This window comes from Stenella coeruleoalba, assembly GCF_951394435.1.
Source record: "Stenella coeruleoalba genome assembly, chromosome: 19".
Taxonomy (NCBI): Eukaryota; Metazoa; Chordata; class Mammalia; order Artiodactyla; family Delphinidae; genus Stenella; species Stenella coeruleoalba.
The window spans coordinates 21,100,553-21,126,353 of NC_137165.1; the positions used below are offsets into that span (position 1 = coordinate 21,100,553).

Consider the following 25,801-nt stretch of genomic DNA (forward strand, 5'->3'; position numbering starts at 1 on the left):
CACTTCTGTATCTGGTATTCCACTCTAGTGTCGATAAATTTTTTCATATCATCAATTAGCCCAGCTAATTTCTTCATGAAGACAGTGGATGTAACTGATGCTGGCAATTTCATTGCATCACTGATTCGCTTATCCTTTAAGATGGTCGAGATCATCGATTGCAAAAGTCCTAACTCACATGTGATGGCCATTACTGGCTTTCTACTTTCATGCAGGGCAATTATCTTGAGTTTCAACTCAAGAGTAATTGCCTTCTTGTTCTTCTCATCAGAAGCAGGAAGCAACACAATATACTATAGAGTATCGGTTGTTTAACCCTCATGATCGCATGGCTGATGGGGAGTTGTGGCTCACTGCCACTGCCCAGCATCATAAGAGAATATCATATCGCATGTGACTAGCTTAGGAAAAGATCAAAATTCAAAATTTGAAGTATGGTTTCTACTGAATGCGAATCGCTTTTGCACCACCATAAAGTCAAAAAACCCTAAGTCGAACCATCTTAAGACAGAGACCATCTGTACTAATTAGCACCCTTTCATTTCAGCTTAAACAAGACCCTTTCACATTTCTTGTACCACCAGTCTAGTGGTGATGAACTCCTTTATCTTTTGCCTGTCTGGAAAACTCTGTATCACCTTCAATTCCGAATGTTAAAATGACGATTCTGCTGAGTTCTTAAGGGTACCAGCTGAGCAATTCAACAAGCCCTAACTCCTCCAAGTGAATAGTGTAAAAGTCATCCAAGAAAATGCAGAGAATTTTGCAGGATGGGTAATAAATTTTGCCTCTTCTTCATTTCCATTATAAATACTCTGAATGTCATCAATCATAATCTTTTCTAAGTTATAAAGGTTTTCTGGGTATATCCTGGGAATTTCCGTTGTTGTTGTTATTAAAAATAAAAGTATTGCCATTTTTCCCAACTTAAAAGTGGAAGGCAATTTATCCATAAACTATGCATGGAGTAAATAACAAACTGTGCACAGCATAATTAACAAATTTATTTTCTTAATAACTCTTAAGCAACACCTATGAAGACCATTTAGGAAGAAATAAATGAAGACTAAATTTGATTTTCCAAGGTCCCATCATGTTGTCTTCCTTGCAAAGCTTTTCAGAGGCATATTTTCCAGAATTTGAGAACACCATTGACTATATAATGAAAAACATCTTTGTAGCTTGGTCTACTTTCCATGGTTCAGGTGAGCCTTAGACAATATTTAAACATCCTTTTTTCATTCCTCTGAAAGTAATCCATACTGATTATCTGAGAGGTGTTGAGAAATCTCAGAGTCAAATTGGTCATTCAAAGGTCTGAGCCTCTTCAAGACTATAAAAAGGGCCTTCTTCAAGTCACTCATTGTTTGAGTGGTTATAAGAGTGTAGGACTTAGGGTAAATTGCAGATGAGCTTGAGTCATGAAGAAGTTTTATATTGCCTTCAGTCAATGTAGAAGATTCTTCACTCCAATAGATCTTTGTCATGACACACACTTTCCCACTGTAACCACCAATTTTTACCAGTTTCTTCTTTAAAGTTAAGGCAGTTTGTATAGAATAACCTTTTAATTCCTTATACGGTTCCCTGAGGAAGGTGTATAAGACTGGTGGACGGTCCTGGGCAATTAGAAGTGCATCACAGATGACTTTCTGGTTCTCTTGCAAGCCCAGATCCAAAGACCAGCTCTTAGAAAAGATCAATGTACCTTGACGAACGGAGCCTATTTCATTATGTATTAACTGTGCAAGTCCTTTGGGTTGTGAGAACAGTTTCTCATAGAGGATTTCTGGAACATATGTCACCTTTTCTGATGGCACTAGATATGAAAATAATTATAATAAAATTTTAAACACTGGAAGCTTCCAATTCCAACCATGGCAAAGTAGCTTGTACCAGACCAACCCTCCCACCAAAAACAACTATAAAAGTTGTATAAAATATATAAAACAGAAATTTAAAGAATTGGAGAGCAACCATTACAAGCAGGACTTAAAGGGTTACAATCTTTGATGGAGAGGAAGCACAGGAAGTACTGCCACAATCATCCCAGCTTTTTGTCTAAGGATATTTTCCATATCATGTCATGGGTGAATAGAGCCCAAGCAAAAACATCAGTTTTACTAGGCTGAATTAAAAGAGGTTGGAATTCACGGCTACCAGAGGATCTGGAATTTGAGTGGGAAAATCTCAGAGAGGATGAAACTGCAGAGAAGCAGCCAAAATCTACATACAATTTTTTTTCAATTCACTGGCAAATACAGGGTGAGATGCTGGAAACCCAGAAGAAAGTATCAACTGGGAGGCTAAAGAGCTGAACCTGAATTTCATCAACCTCATGGTGATGGCGGACTTAGACTGGAATTCAAGTCCCTTCAAAGTGGAGGGCCTGGGGTAAACACCCCAGACTTTAAGCTGAGATTCAAGAAGAGCCATGACCTAATAGTAAAGGCAAATTTTAAAGATATTATCCCTAGAAAAGCATAAAACCAATCTTCAAAAAAAAATCAGGGTTATCACTGGTACTCTATCTACCTGACAAAACAAAGTATAATCCTCTTTGGAGGAATGTAACACCTTCCAAAGCCTCTATAATTTGCCATCCATGGTATAATAAGAAAATTCAGAGATATGATAAAAATCAGGACAAACTACCAAAAAAAAAACCAAGAGAAAAAATAGATACGAGAAAAAGACTGACAAGTGATTCAGGTATTAGAATTTATCAAAAAGGGACTTAAAGACCAAGAGGACAGAACAGGAGGCTCCAGACTCTCCCTCCACCTGTGGATGCAACAAACAAACAGCTACATGTGGATCAATTCCCTCTGAGAAAAATCTAGAAACTAGTTGAGAGACTCCTGCACATTGGGTGACTGAGAAAATAACCACATTGAAATGGGTAGGAAAAGTTGAGACACAGCCTTGCCATAAACTTCACCCCTAGCACAGCACCATACAGTCAGGAGGGTACCCTCAAATCCTAGCTTCGCCCTAAGGAGCAAAAGGTTTGGACCACACATCTAGTACCCCATCAATTATGGCTGCTACCCAAGAGACTGGCTTCTAACTTGCCTATCTCTGAGAGCTGATGAAGCCCAGCATTCACTAGTCTCCTGGGCCCAGAGCACTTCCAGTGGTTCTTCCTTTTGGCTCAGTAGAGAGCAAGCAGACAATAAAGTCAGTTCCCAGCTTCTCTCTGGAAGAAGAGAAGAGTTAGGGCACATCTAGTGCCCTAACTTTCGTACCTGCTGTCTGAGAGTCTGTCCAGGGAGCTGATGGAGAAAGCAATCATTAGTCCCTTGGAGTTTGAATGGGCATGTGGATACCTCCTGTTACTCTTCCCCTGACCCACTCCAGTTATAAAGCCAAGTCTCCGATTCTCCCTAAAAGGAGTTGGAATGCACATCTAGCTCCCAAAACATTCCAGTTGCTACCAGAGGGACTGACTTCTAACCCATCCTTCTCTGAGAGCTGACAGGTCCTGGCATTCACTAGGTTCTGGAGGGCAACAGAGAGCAAAGCAACAGTTTGAAGGAGCACACAGTCTGAACTAGTAAGCAGGTATTTGTCAAGAGCAAGTGGGTGATAAACTCCATCTCTCAACTTCTCCCTAAGAGAGGAGGAATTGGGACACACATCTAGTGCTTCAACTTTTCTGGCTGCAACTTGAGGCACTGGCTTCTATCTTGCCTGAATCAGGGCACTGATGGGACTTGGCTTACGATAGTCTTCTGGGGAACACTAAGAACAAAGACAGCATCTAAAATGAGCACAAAGCTTTGAGAGGTACCCAGAATCTCTGGCTGAACTGATTAGTGAGTTCATCTCCTACATGAGGTCAGTCTGTGAAAACTGGAAGAAGTGGCTGTTTTATATAATGTGCAGAAACCAACACAGAGTCAAGAAAAAAGAAGAAACAGGGGAATATGTTCAAAATTAAAGGACAAGATTAATCTCTAGAAATCTTTTCTTAATGAAGTGGAGCTACATGATTTACCCAAAAGAGAATTCAAAATAATGGCCTTAATGATGTTTTCTTAGGTCACGAAAGCAATGTGTGAACAAAGGGAGGTTTTCAACAGAGATAGAAAATACTAAAAAGTACCAAAAAGAAATCATAGAACTGAAGAATACAACAAGTTAACTGAAAAATTCAATAGAAGGGTTCAACAACAGACTAGATCAAGCAGAAGAAAAGACCAATAAACTGGAAGACAGGTCACTGGAAATCATCCAGTAAAAAGAGAAAAAAGAAAAAAGAATGAAAAAGAGTGAAAACTGATGGCACACCATAAAGTAAACCAATGTATGCATTATGGAAGTTCCAGAAGGAAAAAAGAAAAAGGTGCAGAAAGCTTATGCCAAGAAGTAATGGCCGAAACCTCTTCAAACCTCAAAATGAACATCCAGATCTAGGAAGTCCAAAACATACCAAGTAAGCTGAATCAGAAGATACTTACATTTAGACACATTATAATCAAATTGTCAAAAGTTAAAGATAAAAAGGATAACTTTGAAAGCAGTAAGAGAAAAGCAACTTGTAACATAAAAGAGAACCCCCAATAAGACTATCAGTGGCTTTTTCTTAAGAAACATTGAATGCCAGAAGAGAGTGGGATGATATATTCAAAGTTCTGACAGAAGAAAACTTCCAACCAAGAATATATACACCGCAAACCTGTCCTTCAGAAGTGAGGGGGAGATAAAGACTTTCTAAAACAAACAAAAGCTAAGAGAATTCATCACTATTAGACCTACTTTATAAGAAATGCTAAAAAGAGTTCTTCAAGTTGAAAATAAAAGATGTTAAACAGCAACATGAAAGCATAAAAGTCATTGGTAAAGGTAAATATAGAGACAAAAACAGAAAACCATATTATTATAACAGTAGTGGATAAATGACTTTTAATTTAGTATAAATGTTAAATGAGATTCGTTCATTCATTCACCGAATTCTTACCAAGCACAGTGTGCCAGGCATTGTGTATACAGTGACAAGCTAACTAGAGGCAGTTCCTTCCTCTGGGGCTTCTGGGATGGAGTCCCTTCCACACAGAGCCAGGATTGTTCCTCATCTCTCTGCCTCTCTCTCCTAGACCCTGAGATACCTTGGTTCAGGAATCTTGGACCCGTCATATGTCCCTTTGGAGCGATGTGGCTGGCAGGGTCTTGGTGCTCCGGCCAGGTGTCAGGCCTGAGCCTCTGAGGTGGGAGAGCCGAGTTCAGGACATTGGACCACCAAAGACCTCCCGGCTCCACGTAATATCAATCAGTGAGAGCTCTCCCAGAGATCTCCATCTCAATGCTAAGACCCAGCTCCACTTAACGACCAGCAAGCTCCAGTGCTGGACACCCCATGCCAAACAACTAGCAAGACAGAAACACAACCCCACCCATTAGCAGAGAGGCTGCCTAAAATCATAATAAGTTCATGGACACCCCAAAACACACCACCAGACGTGGTCCTGCCCACCAGAAAGACAAGATTCAGCCTCATCCACCAGAATACAGGCCCCAGTCCCCTCCACCAGGAAGCCAACACAACCCACTGAACTAACCTTACCCACTGGGGGCAGACACCAAAAACAATGGGAACTATGAACCTGCAGCCTGCAAAAAGGAGACCTCAAACACAGTAGTTAAGCAAAATAAGAAGACAAAGAAATACACAGCAGATGAAGGAGGAAAGTAAAAACCCACCAGACCAAACAAATGAAGAGGAAATAGGCAGTCTACCTGAAAAAGAATTCAGAGGAATGATAGTAAAGATGATCCAAAATCTTGGAAATAGAATGGAGAAAATACAAGAAACGTTTAACAAGGACCTAAAAGAACTAAAGAGCAAACAAACAATGATGAACAACACAATAAATGAAATTAAAAATTCTCTAGAAGGAATCAATAGCAGAATAACTGAGGCAGAAGAATGGATAAGTGACCTGGAAAATAAAATAGTGGAAATAACTACTGTAGAGAATAAAGAAGAAAGAATGAAAAGAAATGAAGACAGCCTCAGAGACCTCTGGGACAACATTAAATGCACCAACATTTGACTTATAGGTGTCCCAGAAGAAGAAGAGAAAAAGAAAGGGACTGAGAAAATATTTGAACAGATTATAGTTGAAAACTTCCTTAATATGGGAAAGGAAATAGTCACATTCAGGAAGCCCAGAGAGTCCCATACAGGATAAATCCAAGGAGAAACACTCCAAGACACATATTAATCAAACTATCAAAAATTAAATACAAAGAAAGAGTATTAAAGGCAGCAAGGGAAAAGCAACAAACAACATACAAGGGAATCCCCATAAGGTTAACAGCAGATCTTTCAGCAGAAACTGTGCAAGCCAGAAGGGAGTGACAGGACATATTTCAAGTGATGAAAGGGAAAAACCTACAACCAAGATTGTTAAAAAATATTTACTTACTTATTTATTTATTTATTTATTTTTGGCTGCATTGGGGCTTCATTGCTGAGTGCGGGCTTTCTCTAATTGCGGCTAGTGGGGGCTAGTCTTCATTGTGGTACTCAGGCTTCTCATTGCAGTGGCTTCTCTCGTGGAGCACAGGCTCTAGGTGTGAGGCTTCAGTAGTTGCAGCACTTGGGCTCAACAGTTGTGGCTCACGGGCTCTAGAGCGCAGGCTCAGTAGTTGTGGTGCATGGGCTTCGTTGCTCTGTGGCATGTGGGATCTTCCTGCACCAGGGCTCAAACCCGTGTCCCCTGCATTGGCAGGCGGATTCTTAATCACTGCACCACCAGGGAAGCCCTACAACCAAGATTACTCTACCCAGCAAGGATCTCATTCAGATTTGATGGAGAAATTAAAACCTTTACAGACAAGCAAAAACTAAGAGAATTCAGCACCACCAAACCAGCTTTACAACAAATGCTAAAGGAACTTCTCTAAGCGGGAAACACAAGAAAAGGAAAAGACCTACAAAAACAAACCCAAAACAGTTAAGAAAATGGTGATAGGAACATACATATCGATAATTACCTTAAATGTAAATGGATTAAATGATCCAACCAAAAGACACAGACTGACTGAATGGATACAAAAACAGGACCCATATATATGCTGTCTACAAGAGACCCACTTCAGACCTAGGGACACATACAGACGGAAAGTGAGGGGATGGAAAAAGATATTCCATGCAAATGGAAATCAAAAGAAAGCTGGAGTAGCAATTCTCATATCAGACAAAATAGACTTTAAAATAAAGACTATTACAAGAGACAAAGAAGGACACCACATAACGATCAAGGGATCAATCCAAGAAGAAGATATAACAATTGTAAATATTTATGCACCCAACATAGAAGCACCTCAATACATAAGGCAAGTGCTAACAGCCATAAAAGGGGAAATTGACAGTAACACAATCATAGTAGGGGACTTTAACACCCCACTTTCACCAATGGACAGATAATCCAAAATGAAAATAAATAAGGAAACAGAAGTTTTAAATGACACATTAAACAATATGAACTTAATTGATATTTATAGAACATTCCATCCAAAAACAACAAAATACACTTTCTTCTCAAGTGCTCATGGAACATTCTCCAGGATAGATCATATCTTGGGTCACAAATCAAGCCTTGGTAAATTTAAGAAAATTGAAATCGTATCAAGTACCTTTTCCAGCCACAATGCTATGAGACTAGATATCAATTACAGGGAAAAAAACTGTAAAAAATACAAACACATGGAGGCTAAACAATACACTACTAAATAACCAAGAGATCAATGAAGAAATCAAAGAGGAAATCAAAAATACCTAGAAACAAATGACAATGAAACATGATGACCCAAAACCTATGGGATGCAGCAAAAGCAGTTCTAAGAGGGAAGTTTAATAGCAATACAATCCTACCTCAAGAAACAAGAAAAATCTCAAATAAACAACTTAACCTTACACCTAAAGTAATTAGAGAAAGAAGAACAAAAAAAATCCCAAAGTTAGCAGAAGGATAGAAATCATAAAGATCAAATCAGAAATAAATGAAAAAGAGATGAAGGAAACGATAACAAAGATCAATAAAACTAAAAGCTGGTTCTTTGAGAAGATAAACAACATTGATAAACCAGTAGCCAGACTCATCAAGAAAAAAAGGGAGAAGACTCAGATCAACAGAATTAGAAATGAAAAAGGAGAAGTAACGACTGACAGTGCAGAATACAAAGGATCATGAGAGATTACTACAAGCAACTATATGCCCATGAAATGGACAACCTGGAAGAAATGGACCGATTCTTAGAAAAGCACAACCTTTCAAGACTGAACCAGGAAGAAATAGAAAATATAAACAGACCAAGCACAAGCACTGAAATTGAAACTGTGATTAAAAATCTTCCAACAAACAAAAGCCCAGGACCAGATGGCTTCACAGGCGAATTCTATCAAACATTTAGAGAAGAGCTAACACCTATCCTTCTCAAACTCTTCCAAAATATAGCAGAGTGAGGAACACACCCAAACTCATTCTATGAGGCTGCCATCACCAGGATACCAAAACCAGACAAAGATGTCACAAAAAAAGAAAACTACAGGGCTTCCCTGGTGGAGCAGTGGTTGAGAGTCCGCCTGCCGATGCAGGGGACACGGGTTCGTGCCCCGGTCCGGGAAGATCCCATGTGCCGTGGAGCGGCTGGGCCCGTGAGCCATGGCCGCTGAGCCTGTGCGTCTGGAGCCTGTGCGTCTGGAGCCTGTGTTCCGCAACTGGAGAGGCCACAACAGTGAGGGGCCTGCGTACCACAAGAAAAAAAAAAAAAAGAAAAAGAAAACTACAGGCCAATATCACTGATGAATATAGATACAAAAATCCTCAACAACATACTAGCAAACAGAATACAACAGGACACTGAAAGGATCATACAGCAATGATCAAGTGGGGTTTATCCCAGGAATGCAAGGATTCTTCAATATATGCAAATCAATCAATGTAATACAACATATTAACAAATTGAAGGAGAAAAACCATACGATAATCTCAATAGATGCAGAAAAAGCTCTTGACAAAATTCAACACCCATTTATGATAAAAACCCTCCAGAAAGTAGGCATAGAGGGAACCTACTTCAACATAATAAAGGTCATATATGACAAACCCACAGTCAACATTGTTCTCAATGGTGAAAAACTGAAACCGTTTCCACTAAGATCAGGCACAAGACAAGGTTGCTGACTAGTTTTGGAAGTTTTAGCCACAGCAATGAGAGAATAAAAAGAAATAAAAGGAATCCAAATCAAAAAAGAAGAAGTAAAACTGTCACTGTTTGCAGATGACATGATACTATACATAGAGAATCCTAAAGATGCTACCAGAAAACTACTAGAGCTAATCAATGAATTTGGTAAAGTAGCAGGAGACAAAATTAATGCACAGAAATCTCTTGCATTCCTATACACTAATGATGAAAAATCTGAAAGAGAAATTAAGGAAACACTCCCATTTACCATTGCAACAAAAAGAATCAAATGCCTAGGAATAAACCTACCTAAGGAGACAAAAGACCTGTATGCAGAAAACTATAATACACTGATGAAAGAAATTAAAGATGATACAAACAGATGGAGAGATATACCATGTTCTTGGATTGGAAGAATCAATATTGTGAAAATGACTATACTACCCAAAGCAATCTACAGATTCAATGCAATCCCTATCAAACTACCAATGGCATTTTTCACAAAACTAGAACAAAAAAATTCACAATTTGTATGGAAACACAAAAGACCCCGAATAGTCAGAGCCATCTTGAGAAAGAAAAATGGAGCTGGAGGAATCAGGCTCCCTGACTTCAGACTATACTACAAAGCTACAGTAATCAAGACAGTATGGTACTGGTACAAAAACAGAAATATAGATCAATGGAATAGGATAGAAAGCCCAGAGATAAACCCACACACATATGGTCACCTTATCTTTGATAAAGGAGTCAAGAATATACAAGGGAGAAAAGACAGCCTCTTCAATAAGTGGTGCTTGGAAAACTGGAAAGCTACATGTAAAAGAATGAAATTATAACACTCCCTAACACCATGAAAAAATATCAACTCAAAATGGATTAAAGACCTAGATGTAAGGCCAGACACTATAAAACTCTTAGAGGAAACGTAGGCGGAACACTCTATGACATAAATCACAGCAATATCCTTTTTGACTTACCTCCTAGAGAAATGGAAATAAAAACAAAAATAAACAAATGGGACCTAATGAAACTTAAAAGCTTTTGCACTGCAAAGGAAATCATAAACAAGGCGAAAAGACAACCCTCAGAATGGGGGAAAATATTTGCAAACAAAGCAACTGACAAAGGATTAATCTCCAAAATATACAGGCAGCTCAATATCAAAAAAACAAACAACCCAATCCAAAAATAGGCAGAAGACCTAAATAGACATTTCTCCAGAGATATGCAGATTGCCAACAAACACATGAAAAGATGCTCAACATCACTAATCATTAGAGAAATGCAAGTCAAAACTACAGTGAGGTATCATCTCACACCGGTCAGAACGGCCATCATCAAAAAATCTATAAATGATAAATGCTGGAGAGGGTGTGGAGAAAAGGGAACCCTCTTGCACTGTTGGTGAGAATGTAAATTGATACAGCCACTATGGAGAACAGTATGGAGGTTCGTTAGAAAAGTAAAAAACAGAACTACCATATGACCTAGCAATCCCACTACTGGCCATATACCCTGAGAAAACCGTAATTCAAAAAGAGTCATGTACCACAATATTCATTGCAGCTCTATCTACAATAGAAAGGACATGAAAGCAACCTAAGTGTCCATTGACAGATGAATGGATAAAGAAGATGTGGCACACGTATACAATGGAATATTCCTCGCCATAAAAAGAAACGAAATTGAGTTATTTGCAGTGAGGTGGATGGACCTAGAGTCTGTCACACAGAGTGAAGTAAGTCAGAAAAAGAATAACAAATACCATATGCTAACACATATATATGGAATCTAAAAAACAAAAATGGTTCTGAAGAACCTAGGGGCAGGACAGGAATAAAGACGCAGACGCAGAGAATGGACTTGAGGACACAGGGAGGGGGAAGGGTAAGCTGGGATGAAGTGAGAGAGTGGCATTGACATATATACAATACCAAATGTAAAATAGATAGCTAGTGGGAAGCAGCCTCATAGCACAAGGAGATCAGCTCGGTGCTTTGTGACCACCTAGAGGGGTGGGATAGGGAGGGTAGCAGGGAGACGCAAGAGGGAGGGGATATGAGGATATACGTATACATATAGCTGATTCACTTTGTTATACAGCAGAAAGTAACACAACATTGTAAAGCAATTATACTCCAATAAAGATGTTAAAAATTTTAAATGACTAAAGTATTAAAAATAACTATAATTAACTTATGTTATTAGATACACAATATAAAGAGATATAAACTGTGACATTAATAGCATATAATGTGGAGGGAGACGAGGTAAAAGTATAGTTTTTATATGCAAGTGAAATTAAGTTGTTATCAGCTTAAAGTAGACTCTTACAGCTATAAGATATTTTGTGTGAGCCCTATGGTAATTGCAAAGAAAATACCTATAGAAGTTACACCACAAAAAGAGGAAGGAGTCAAGCCTAACAATACAAAAAATAAAACAAACAACCCTCCCCACAAAACCCTAATGAAGCACAAAGATGACAGCAAGAGAGAAAAAAGGGACAAAAGAACAAACAGAAAACAGTTAAGAAAATGACAATAATAAATCCTTCCCTACTAATAATTACTTTAAATGAAAATGGTTTAATGTTTCCAATCAAAAAATTTAGAGTGGTTGTATGCATTAAAAACCAAGATCCAATTATATGCTGTCTAAAAGAACTCACTTTAGATTCAAGGATGCATATATGTTGAAAATGAAGAGATGGAAAACGATACTCCAGAGAAATGGTAACTAAAAGAAAGCAGGAATGGCAATACTTATATCAGAAAAAGTAGAATTAAAGTCTAAAATAGTCTTTAGTGGGACCTCCCTGGCGGTCCAGTGGTTAAGACTCTGAGTTTCCAATGCAGGGGACGTGGGTTGGATCCCTGATCAGGGAACTAAGATCCCACATGCCGTGCAGTGAGGCCAAAAAAATAAATAAATAAAATAAAATAATTTTTTTAAAAAAAGTAGTCTTTGGAGACAAAGAAGTCAAAACACAATGATAAAAGGGTCAATTCAACAGTGAGATGTAACAACTGTAAATATATATGCACCCAACATCACAGCACATAAATATATAAAGCAAATACTGAAAAATCTGAATGGAGAAGTTGGCAGCAATAAAATATTAGTATAAGACTTCACTATTTTCACTCTCAATAATGGTTAGAACATCCAAATAAGAAAATAACAGACTTGAACTAAAGATCAAATGAACTTAGACATATACAGAACTTTCCACCCTCCAGCAGAACACACATTCTTCTCAAGTGCACATGGGACATTCTCTGAGACAGATCACGTTAGGTCACAAACAAGTCATAACAAATTTAGGAAGATTGAAACCATACCAAGTATTGTTCTGACCAAAATAAAAGGAAACTAGAGATCAATAACAACAATAAAATGAGAATTTCACAAATACTTGGAAACTAAACAGCACACTGTTGAATAGCCATTAGGTCAAGGCAGAAATCCAAAGGGAATTTCAAAAATATCTCAGGACAAATGAAAATACAATATACCAAAAATTATGGGTTGTAACAAAAGCAGTATTAATAGGTAAGTTTATAGTGATAAAGGCCTACATTATAAAATAAAAATATAACAAACAACATAACCTTACACCTCAAAGAACTGAAAAACAACAACAAAGTAAGCTCCATATTATCAGAAGGAAGGAAATCATAAAGATTAGAGCATAATTAAATCAAGTAGAGAATAGAAAAATAACAGAAAAAATCAACAAAATTAAGAGTTGGTTTCTTAAAAAAAGATAAACGAAAATGACAAACTTTAGCCAGACAAACTAAGCAAAAAAGAGAGAGAAATCTCAAATAAATAAAACCAGAAATGATAAAGAAAACATTACAATGGGTGCTTAACATATAAAAAGGACCAAAAGGGACGCTTATGAATAATTATATGCCAACAAACTGGATAATCTAGAAGAAACAGATAAATTTCAAGAAACATACAACTTACCAAGACTGAATCAAAAAGAAATAGAAAATCTAAACAGACCAATAACAATTAAAGAGAATGAAGGATTGAAGCCTCCCTATGAAGAAAAGCCCAAGTCCAGATAGCTTCATAGGTGAATTCTACCAAACATTCAAAGAATTAATTCCAATCCTTCTTAATCTCTTCTAAAAAATAAAAGAGGGAACACCTCCAAACTCATTTTATGAGGCCAGCATCACCCTGATACTAAAGCCAAACAAAGATACCACAAGAGAAGAAAAGAAAACTACAGGCCAATAACCCGAATTAACATAGATGCAAAAGTCTGCAATAGGGCTTCCTTGGTGGCGCAGTGGTTGGGAGTCTGCCTGCCAATGCAGGGGATGCGGGTTCGTGCCCCGGTCCGGGAGGATCCCGCGTGCCGCGGAGCGGCTGGGCCCGTGGGCCACGGCCGCTGGGCCTGCGCGTCCGGAGCCTGTGCTCTGTGGCAGGGGAGGCCACAGCAGTGAGAGGCCTGCGTACCGCAAAAAAAAAAAAAAAAAAAAAAAAAGTCTCCAATAAAATACTAGTAAATCAAATTTGAAAGCAGACTAAAAAGACTATACACCATGACCAAGTAGGATTATCCCAGGGATGGAAGGATGGTTCAGCATTTACAAATCAATGTGATATACCACATCAACAGAGTGAAAGATAAAAACCACATAATCATTTCAAACAGAGGCAGAAAAATAATTTAACAAAATTCAACATCCATTCTATAAAAACTCTCAACAAAATAGGTATAGAAGGAATTTATCTCAACACAACAAAGGCCAGATATGAAAAGCCACAGCCAACATCATAACCAATGCAGAAAAACTGAAAGCTTTTCCTCTAAGATCCAGTACAAGGCAAGAATGCCCACTCTCACTACTTCTTTTTTTTTTTTTTTTGCGGTACGCGGGCCTCTCACTGTTGTGGCCTCTCCCACTGTGGAGCACAGGCTCCAGACGCGTAGGCTCAGCAGCCATGGCTCACCGGCCCAGCCGCTCCACGGCATGTGGGATCTTCGCGGACCGGGGCACAAACCTGTGTCCCCTGCATCGGCAGGCGAACTCTCAACCACTGCGCCACCAGAGAAGCCCATCTCACCACTTCTATTCAACACTACTGGAAGTCCTAGCCAAAGTAATTAGACAAGAAATAGAAATAAAAGCAACCAAATCAGAAAGTAAGAAGGTAAATGATCTCTGTTTGCAGATGACATGATCATAGATGTAGAAAACCCTAAAGATTCAACAACAACAAAAACTGTTAAAACTAATAAGAAAATTCAGTAAAATTGCAGGATACAAAGTCAATGTACAAAAATCTGTAGCATTTCTATACACTAACAATAAACTATCCATAAAGGAAATTAAGACAACAATCCAATCTACAATAGTAACAAAAAGAATAAGATACTTATGAATAAACAACTGAAGAAGTGAAAGACTTGTACACTGAAAACTCTAAAACACTGATGAAGGAAATTAAAGAAGGCACAGATAAATGGAAAGACATCCTACAGCAGAAAAATCTTTAAAGCAGTCAGAGGAAAAAAGACACATAATCTATAAGGAAGCAACAATAAGACTTATGATTCATTCTTCTACAGAAAGTCTATAAGCCAGAAGACATTGGAATGACATCTTAAAGTCCTGAAAGAAAAGGTTTGCAAACCTAGAATTCAACATGTACCACAAATATCCAACAAAAGGCAAAAATAAAACATTTTCAAATGGGTGGGGGGAAAGAGAGAGGAAGAGATAGCTTATTGTCAGAAGATCTACACCACAAATAACATCAAACAGAGTTCTTCTTCTTAAAGGAGAATTATCCCAAATGAAAGCATTAAACTTCAGGAATTAATACATTTTCCTGGAAAGAGTAAATGTTGGGCAAATAAGAAGTATTATTGACAGTTTTAAAACAATAAAAGGATTCATATAAAGCTAAAAACTTGGGAAGAAGTAAAACTAGCAAAATAAAGATGTACACTGTAATTTCTAGGCAAACCATGTAAAGGAATAATAGAATAATATGTATTAAAGGCTGAGAGAAGAACAGGAAAATAAAATAAAATAATCCAAAAAAAGGCAAAAAAAAAAAAAACAGATGAGAGGTTTTTGTCTCTAAGCAATGGTAGAGTAGCTTAGTCAGACTAACCCTCTCACTGATGCAAAGTGTAAAATCTGGACAAAATATTAAAAATTAAGTATTTGAAGGCACTGAAAAGTAACCAAAGCAGGAGATATAAACAGAAGAGCAGTCTCCTCTTCCTTTTTTTCTTTTTTTGTGGTACGCAGGCCTCTCACTGCTGCGGCCCCTCCCGCTGCGGAGCACAGGCTCCGGACGCGCAGGTTCAGTGGCCATGGCTCACGGGCCCAGCCGCTCCGCGGCACGTGGAATCTTTGCGGACCAGGACACGAACCCGTGTCCCCTGCATCGGCAGGTGGACTCTCAACTACTGCACCACCAGGGGAGTCCGAGCAGTCTACTCTTGAAATACAATTGCAACTGGAGAGATTTTTGAGTTTGCAGCATTCTTCCGAGGACCGGTTCGTGCCCTGGTCCGGGAAGATCCCACATGCCGCGGAGCGGCTGGGCCCGTGAGCCATGGCCGCTGAGCCTGCGCGTCCGAAGCCTGTGCTCTGCAACGGGAGAGGCCACAACAGTGAGAGGCCCGCGTACCGCAAAAAAAAAAAAAAAAAAAAAAAAGGGTTAGGAAAACATAATCAGTATAATTATAAAGAACATAAAAAGAATCTATGGACAAATTATTCAAAATAAATTTTAACAAGGTAGCATGAACCCAATATTTAAAATTGATTGCATTTCTACACACCAGCAACAAACAATAAGAAAATGTAACTTTTAAAGAAAAACATCAGGAATTCTCTGGCGGTCCAGTGGGTAGGACTCTACACATTCACTGCCGAGGGCGCAGGTTAAATCCCAGGTCAGGGAACAAAGATCCCGCAAGCTGCACAGTGCAGCCAAAAAAAAAAAGAAAAAAAAAAGAAAGACATCAATTACAATTACAACAACAAAAACTTTTTAAAAGCCTAGTAATAGGGCTTCCCTGGTGGCACAGTGATTAAGAATCTGCCTGCCAGTGCAGGGGACATGGGTTTGAGCCCTGGTCCAGGAAGATCCCACATGCCACAGGGCAACTAAGCCCGTGTGCCACAACTACTGAACCTGCGCTCTAGAGCCTGCAAGCCACAGCTACTGAGCCTGCATGCCACAACTACTGAAGCCCGCGTGCCTAGAACCCATGCTGTGCAACAAGAGAAGCCACCATAATGAGAAGCCCACGTACTGTGACAAATAGTAGCCCCCACTTGCTGCAACTAGAGAAAGCCTACATGCAGCAACGAAGACCCAACACAGCCAAAAATAAAATAAATAAAATAAAAATTTTTTAAAAAACTAGTAATAAATGTAACAAAAAACTACAAAACTTGTACACAGAAACTTATAAAACTTTAAAGACATTAAAGAAGATATAAACAAACGGAGAGATTGCCTATGTTCAACTGTACAAAACAATTGATGTAAATATGTCACAAATCTACCTAGTCAATGTAACTGCAATCAAAATCCTTAAAGGGTTTTTTGTGGCACTTAAGCAGATTCTAAAATTTGTATAATATATTAAATGATTTAAAATCACCAAGACACTGTCAAAGAAAAAGAATAAAAGCAAGGTGGCTTACCCTGCCAAGTACTTAATAGGATATTATAATATTAGGACAGTATAGTGGATGTAGGGACAGACAAATTGACCAAGAGAACATAATAGGGATTCTAGAAATATGGCTATACTTATACTTAGTAATATGCTGGAGGTGGCATGGCAGATCAGTGGGTGAAAGTGGGAACTATTCAGTAATTGGAGCTGGGTAATGTGGCCATCCACATGGAACAAAATGAAATAGTACTCTTACATCACCACTGAGATGGATCAAGGATTTAAATGTTAAATGTAAAGTGCAAAACCCTAAAACTTTTAGAAGAAAATGAAGGGAGATATCTTTCTAACCTTAAGGTAGAGAATGATCTCTTACACAAGGCACAAAGAGCATTAAACCAGAAAATTAAAATATCAAACTACTAATTATCATAATATGCCTTAAGAAAAGAGAAAACAAAAGCCACAAACTTGGAGAAGATCTCTGTAATCTGTAATACTTATGACCAAAAGAGCATTTGGATTCTAGAATCTCCTACACATCAGCAAGAAAAAGACAAAAGCCTAATAGAAAAATGGGCAAAAGACAGAATAGGCCTTTCATAGGTAATAAAATACATATGGCCAGTAAGTATATGAAGATATGCTCAACCAAATTAATAACCAGGGAAATGTAGACGCAGAGAAATACTATTTTACACCTATTTGAGTGGGAAGAAGGAGGGTGAGAAGAAAGATGAAGAGAAGTTTGACAACTGGAGAAGATGTGGCATTTGTAACATATTGTTGTTGGGAGTAAAGTGACTCATTTACTTCGGAAAACAATCTGGCATTATCTTATTGCTTGAATATTCACATACTTCCTGACCTAGCAATTCTACTCCTAGGTGTGGACCCAGAAGAAACTCTTGAAAATATGCACCAGAAGACTGAACAAGAATATTCAAGGTAACGCTGTTTATATGGCAGAAAACGACATGTTGTCCAGAAACAGTAGTAACGAAAACAGATAAATCAGAGATTCTGAGTAATGGTGGCCTTTCTTCAGTAACTGAATGTATGAAGCTGGGTCTCAATCTAGATTTCCCAGCAACATGATGTACTTCCTTTTTTGTTTAAACTAAATTGAGTTGGGGTTCTCTTGCTTCCAATTAAAGGAGTTCCTATTACACCAAGAAAAGTCTAATCAAAATCTGAAAAATTAGATTTTGACATATTCAATGATAAAAACACCAAAGCATTCCCCTGAATGCCAGAATATACTTTGATGATAAGTTTCAAGATAGAGCTGATGTGAAGAGAAGATTTGAAAATACTCACACCAAGTCCAAAGAAACCAGAATTAAATTACCTGTAAGGTGATATCTCTGCTCCTGACTTTCCAAATTCTTATATTTATACAGAGACCAATCAAGGGGTATAGGTGATAACATACTTTGTTGAAGTTTCATCTCTTCAAATGACCTGGAAAAATCTTAAAAAACAAAAATCACTTTCTCAATTTGTCACAACTAAATGCTTAGTATATCAACAAAATGCTTAGTATATCAAAAGTTTGCTTAGAAATGACCCCATTTTTCCAATAGAAATATTGTTAGATATTGTGCTTAGATTCCCAAGTCAAACATAAGTTATAAATTTATTCCTTGAGGCTGTTGAAACACACTATATTGAATACTAATAGGAAACTGCATTAATAGTAATTGAATACGTTACCATATAATTGGGTTCATTTTTAAAGCAATTAAAATTAGAAGACATGATGGCTAGTGGAGAGCTGAATTTTGTGCAGATTCTAAGGAAGAAGCTTGCACTTTCAGAGATTTTTAAGTTGCTAGTGCTGGTCTAATTTCATTGGAGGCTTTTCTTTTCCAAAAATCAGATGAAATACCAACACTATCCTTTTCTTATCAGTCCAATTTAGGGTTACACGTTGATTCACAAACGGGAGAGACAGGAGAGGAAGAGGGAAGAGGTTCTAAGGGAAATAAATGCAAAGGTGTAAAGAAAGATGAAGGAGCAAGTAAATAAAAGAGGCAAGTGTTCCTGAGAGAGAGAAGTGGTCAGTTACTGAAACCAAGCTCAGAAGGGAAAGGGAGAAGGAATTCACAGGCTCTCCTTGAAAGTGAGTAGAAGTGACAAGGAAGAAAAGCAGGGTTAATTGGATCTTTATACCAGGCAGTGCTACAGAGAGGAGGTAATGTGCTTTCTAAGTGGGTAGAGATAGTGAACTACGATTGTAACCACCAGAGATTAGTAAATTAGGTGTTGAAATTTGAGGACTATTGATGTTGCTCCAAATCCAAGAGAAAAAAAAAGCTTTGCCATCCCAGCCAAATATACCCTTATTTCTAATCCCCCTTCCTCACTTGGTTCAGGATCCAGCATTAATTGGCACCATTCCTCCACGGTCAGCTGCATCACTTGATTATCTTTCACATGCCAGGAATCTGGCTTTTTGGCAAATACTGCACAACAGAATAGCTCTATTTTGAGCGCACAGACATATCCACAAAGACTTCCTTCATCATATACTTCAAGGAATTTGCATGAATAATTTATCTTCTTCTTCTCTATACAGAAGTGATAGACAGGAAACTTGCTAATGCATTGTTCTATTTCTTTTTCTATCTTGTCAAGGTCACTCTTCTCTGCTTTAAAGCCAGTTACTTCTTGATTTTTTTCACTTAAACCAATAAACAAATATCCCCCATGAGTATTTGAAAATGCAGAAACATATTGAGGGAGAATATCTTTAATGCGTTGTAACAACTTTTCTGTTGAGTAGTCTTTCATTTCAACATGTGTGGATTCAGTAAAGGTGAGTTTTTCTCTGTACCTGAGTTGCATCCTATTAAAAAAGTCAGCAGCCAAGGCCTTCATGCTACTTTCTTCTTGTACATCAAAACGGTACCTCTTTGGAGATGATTTAGGTATTAAAGAAAATCCCTCTCCAGCTTCTAGCCTGTCTTTGAGGAATTCCAGTGCAGCGGTAGCATTCATGACTTTTACAGAGGTTATATCTCTTTTGTACAAATTGGAGCTCAAGGTGGCAATCCTCAACCCAGAGGTTTCTGAGCTCCACGATTTGACAAAAATCAGAAAATATTTACCTCGCTGCATAAAGTCTAAGTATTTAGAAACAAACGAAACAATATTGGAAAAAGAATTTTCCAAATCTAATCCTATTCCATCTCTTTCATAACTATAGTTTTCATTCTCAATTTCAGCCCTGCACACGCCCCCTCCAGAATTCAGCAAAGCAACCACAGATTGTGAGACGTTTTCATTCTGCTTTTTTCTCAATTGACAATCTTTCATTTTTTTTCTATTCTTCTCCCCGAAAGTGACTTTTCCCACATCTAGAACCAGCTCAGCATAGTCAGTGTCCAAAACAACACGGACGGTCATTTCCCTCGAAGCCATTCAACTTCCAAGCAGAAATTCTTTTCTGTAAAACAGACAGAGCCATTTAAAATAGGACCTGAGCAAAAGAGATAGCAAATTGTGTATTGTGAGGCAAACCCAACAAAATTCTTTATTTTGTTTTATCCTATATTCCACTGGATGCCATGATAAGGATACAGATATAAAATAGGTTTTGGGGACATATTCTGAACTGATGATAATGATAATGATGATAAGACGATAGTAATTTCTACTCCTGTAAAATTTTCCAAATTTTTGCCATAGTTTTATATGATCCTCTTCTAATTGTTTTAATCTAATTTTTATCTGTGTTTATATCACTTTTCTAATCCCTAATATTATATAACTTGCTTCTCTCTTCTTTTCTTAAATAAGCCCCTGAGGGGAGCCTATCTATGTTTCTGATCTCAGTGAACCAAATTTTAGTTTTATATATTACATATACTTTTATTTTTTAAATAATTTCAACTTTATCTTAATTATTTTCTTTTATTGGGGAATCCCTTGGGAGTCTAAAGACATCTAGCAATATGCCATTTTAATAATTTTTCCTTCTTGCAAGGATGAGTTAGATTCATAAATTTTGGCCATTGATCTTAAGCAAGTTGGGCCAAGTCACTATACCCTTTTTCTATCAGATATCCACATATTTTCAATGAGGTAAAATTCTTATATACAAAAACATCTGCTTTAGGTATAAGTATCCCAAATTCATTAACCCTGTCCCTTTAAGGTCTGCTGGGATTACAGCTTTGTTATAGATGGCCTAGAGACAGCTGAGAGAAGAGTTCATCACAGGTAGTGATCACTACACTTGGAAAGGATACAAAGGTCAGAATACTCTTGTCCACTGCTGGATCAGTATCCTGCAGAGACTCAGCTGTAGGCTGTGGATACACCTCAGTCTCTATAAACTTCTGATCATATGTAAACAGCTGTATGGACTGAATGTTTGTGTCCCTTCAAAATTCATATGTTGAAACCCTCCCCTACCACCTGATGGTATGAGGAAGTGGGGCCTTTGGGGGGTAATTAGGATCAGATGAGGTCATAAGGGCCGAGCACTCATGAGTAGGATTAATGCCCTTGTAAGAACCTCAAGAGAGGTTGCCTCCCTTCTCTGCTCTCTACCATGTGAAGATACAATGAAAAGTCTACAACCAGGAGAGGACCCTCATTAGAACCTGACCACACTGGCACCTTGATCTTGGACTGCCCAGCCTCCAGAACTGTGAGAAATAAGTTTCTGTTATAAGCCAGCCAGTCTATGATATTTTTACAATAGCAGCCAGAGCTGACTAAGACAACAACAGTAAATTTGGGGCTCCAGATGATTTGGACAGTTGGGGTTAAACCAAGAGAATTCCTTTGTTGATCATGGACCATTCCATATAGAGGAAAAAAAGCAACAATATATTCCACAGAACACTTAGCAAATTACAGGGCCTAGACTAAGTGTTCAGTAAATGTCACCACTCCAAATGCCCCAGAGTAGTCACCACCCCCCGTGAAACTTGGGGCCTCTGTGCCTTTGCCCTCTCCCACTTTTGTCTCCTGAAAACTCTCATCCTTCCTAGAAGTCCCATGTCTATCCTCTTCTCAGAGCTCCCACAGAACTTTTTATTCATGCTGGGCCCTAATCTTACCATAGATCTAGAGAAATCTTTAGAAACAGAGTACTGAAGTGTTTAGAGTGGTTGTTTTCAAACTACGTGAAATCTGGTGGGGGCTCCTAATCATTTAGGACACCAGGAGGAAAGGCCTGGGGCCTCGTTCCTGCCATGGACTCTGAACCTCGGTGGGTGCAGAGCACTCTTCCTGCTCTGGAATGTCTTCCATGAAATTTTCTGAGCCCTTCCAGTGCCTGGGCCCACTAGAGAAAGCCCACGCACCAGCCAGGGCCAGCAGTGTCATCCTGGAAAGGTGCCCAAGCCTGGACAACACTCTATGGGTCCAGGTCCCCATTTCTTCTCTTTTCAGTGCTCAATGGCCCTTTACCCAAGGAGCCCCGGGACTCATACCAACGTGTTGTCCTGGGACCTCATGGCTGAATCCTGGTTCTGGAGAATAGCCTCGTGCTATAAATTGAATGTTTATGTGTCCCCAAAATTAACATGTTGAAACCTAATCCCCAGTGTGATGGTGTTTGGAGATAGGGCCTTTGGGATGTGATTAGGTCACAACGGTGGAACCCTCACAAATAGGATAAGTATCCTTATAAAAGATTCCCCAGAGAGCTGCCTGACCCCACGACAGGGGTCAGAGGACATGTGAGGACAGAGAAAAGACAGTCATCTATGAAACAAGAAGTGGTCCTCACCAGACACCAAATCTGCTGCACCTTAATCTGGACTTCCCAGCTTCCATAACTGTAAGAAATAAACTTCTGTTGTTTATAAACCACCCAGTCTATGATATTTTGTTATAGCAGCATGAACAAACTAAGACACCTGGTAAGTGGATCACCTCACTGGCTGAAATTATTTCTTTCGCAGGATTGAGACTGGATTGCCAGAATGGTGCTAATGTTCTGATTTTAGTTAACTTAAATTATTTTTATTGACAGAAGCCCCACAAAAAATTATTTGCCCAGGTAGAATTCACCAGTGAAGCTATCTGGTCCAGGGATTTTCTTTTTTGATTACTGGGTTTTTGATTACTGATTCAATTCTCTTACTAGTTATAGGTTGATTCAGATTTTCCATTTCTTCCTAATTCACTCTTGGTAGGTATGTTTCTAGGAATTTGTCCATTTCCTCTAGGTTATCCAATTTGCTAGTGTACAATTGTTCATAGTATTCTCTTATAATCCCTTTTATTTCTGTAAAATTGGTATTAATGTTCATTTTTTATTTTAGTTGAGGGTTTTTTTTTCTTCATCAATATAAAGGTTTGTCAATTTTGTTGATTAAAAAAACTCAGTTTGGGCTTCCCTGGTGGCGCATTGGTTAAGAATCCATCTGCCAATTCAGGGGACACAAGTTTGAGCCCTGGTCCGGGAAGATCCCACATGCCACGGAGCAACTAAGCCCGTGTGCCACAACAACTGAGCCTGCGCTCTAGAGCCCGCGAGCCACAACGACTGAGCCCGCAAGCCACAACTACTGAAGTCCGCATGACTAGAGGCCGTGTTCCACACAATGAGATGCCTGCACACCGCAACGAAGAGTAGCCCCTGCTCGCCACAACTAAAGAAAGCCCACGCACAGCAACAAAGACCCAACACAGCCACAAATAAATAAAATAAAATAAAAAATTTTAAAAGCTTTAAAGAAAAAACCTCAGTTTCATTGTTTTTTTTCTACTGTTTTTCTATTCTGTATTTCATTTCTTCTGCTCTAATCTTTATTATCTCCTTCCTTTTGCTAACACTGAGTTTTGTTTGTTCTTCTTTTTCTAGTTTAAGGTATAAAATTAGGCCGTTGATTTGAGATCTTTTTTCTTTTTTTTCTTTTTGTTGCAGTATGCGGGTCTCTCATTGTTGTGGCCTCTACCGTTGCGGAGCACAGGCGCAGGCTCAGCGGCCATGGCTCACGAACCTAGCCGCTCCGCGGCATGTGGGATCTTCCCGGACCAGGGCACGAACCCGTGTTCCCTGCATCGGCAGGTGGACTCTCAACCACTGCGCCACCAGGGAAGCCCAAACCGAAATCTTTTATACTTTTGACTGTGGGGAAAATTCTTTCTGACCTGGATTGGGGATTTAGTCTGTGCTGTTAGCTCTTTTTAATGGGAAAGGGGAAGGCATTCACATCTCCTTAGTTATGCCAGACTGCAGGTTCGTGGGAACTGCACAGAAAGGTAGGACAGGAGTGACAGGAACTACCTTCTGAGGAATAAAAACCATAGTTCATTCTTTGCCCTCCTCCTTTAACACTGTATATTTAGTTTAGAAAGGCGTGGTTCTTATCTCCCCCCCACCCCCGCCCCCTTTAGGTTATAAACTTCGGCAGGACACTAACAGTGCCTGGTTTCTCCTTCTGGATTTAGAAGACAGTTCATCAGTGTCTGGTCAGCCACATTTTTACCAGCAGAACCTGTTCCCTAACTTCCCTTATTTAAGGACCCCAGGCGTGCAGGGCACCCCCAAGGAGCTGCACTTGCCTGACCTGTCCCTCCAGCACCCTGCCCTTCCTCCCTTCCTAGTCCATGCCAAACCCCAACTTCCTCTCCCCAGGCTCTTTAAGACGCTTCCCAGCTCACGCATGGGATGACGTACTGCCCTGACCTCAAGTTCCCAAGTGTCCTGATCGCAAGTCCTTAACAGTCTGTGTAGTTTTTTGGTAGATGCTGCTACTGAGACAGGCATCACAGAGCCAAGACTTCCAGATCGAAGATAACAGCCGAGGGTCTCCCCGGGAGCGGGGTGGACGGGGCTGTGTTGGCTGCACCCCACCTCGTCAAAGAGCCAGCAGACTAGATTTAAAAGGGATAAGAAGCTGAGGTTCCGATATTTGGCAACGGAGAGGGGACAAACTTACCCAGGAGCGCTGCTCGGGATTCGCAGGATTCTTGGGGGAGCTAGAATACCCAGTTTGCGAGGAGAGCTGGTGCACTCGAGTTAAGGCGGAGCATTCAGCCAATGGTGACGCCGCTCCGCCCCCGAAACTTTCCGGGAGAAGCGACTGGACTTTAAGCACTGTCTCAGAGTGGTGGCGGGAGATTTCTCCTTTCGTATTTGGTTATCTGTATTTTCTATATACTGCACGGTAAGACCAAAAGAACGAAGCGCATTTAAAGAAAACAAAGAAAGAAAGAAGTGGGCGAAGCCCGTCTTCCGGTCCCCGTCCGCGCGCTCTACACCACCTAAGCGGACCCAGGTCCGGGTCCTTTGGCGCACTGGCTTCCCGAGAGGCGGACGGCCCTTACCGCCCTTTAGAGCGGCAGCCAATCAACTTTTCAGGAAGTACCCCCGCGCGCTGTGAGCTCCCCTGAGCTTTCGCGTCACTGGCGTTTTTTTTGCCCCCTCAAAACTGAAGAAGGATCAGGGCTTCTGGCGGGGTGATCCTACTCGGGACCTTCCAGCTCTACTCTCATTCCTTGAGCCGTACTACTGTCCCGTGGACTAAAAGCGCAGTAGCCTCTAGGGACCGGGCGAGAGCTGTTAGTGCACCGAAAGGACGAAAGGGGAGAAGAGCGGTCTGCTCCGCGGGAGGCAGATTCGGACACACAACCCCTCGTGGTATAAGGAGCACCTTGGGGCCATCAGGGATAATGAGTCCAGAGCTGGCTCCAATGGCTTCTCTCAGGACATAAAGCTTTCCTGACACTTTCCTTTTCTTGGGGCCCCTTTTTTATGGTAATTATGGTAATGGATATTTCTGCAGCTCATCAGGTCTAAAACCTGTCTTCAGAACCCACAGACATTGAAACGCACAGAAACCTTGTTTTAAAACAGAGAGAAAGAGAAGGCGGGAGGGGGAGAGAAGGAGGGAGGGATGCCTAAGGAACCCTGAGCTGCTGAAGTCTTCTACCGTCAACCGCAGACCTGTGAGT

The 25,801-nt window shown here is 39.7% G+C and overlaps 1 protein-coding gene across 1 annotated transcript; it reads right to left on the reverse strand.

The window, feature by feature from the left end:
- Positions 1 to 476: 476 nt before the first annotated feature.
- SLFN12 (schlafen family member 12) lies at positions 477 to 25,090 on the reverse strand. Its single transcript, XM_079905171.1, has 4 exons — positions 24,787 to 25,090; positions 19,246 to 20,327; positions 18,228 to 18,350; positions 477 to 1,819 (listed from the first exon to the last, which is right to left on the reverse strand). The coding sequence occupies exons 2-4, from the start codon at positions 20,300 to 20,302 to the stop codon at positions 1,239 to 1,241; spliced, it is 1,761 nt and encodes a 586-aa protein (XP_079761297.1). The 5' UTR covers positions 20,303 to 20,327; positions 24,787 to 25,090; the 3' UTR covers positions 477 to 1,238.
- Positions 25,091 to 25,801: the final 711 nt, after the last annotated feature.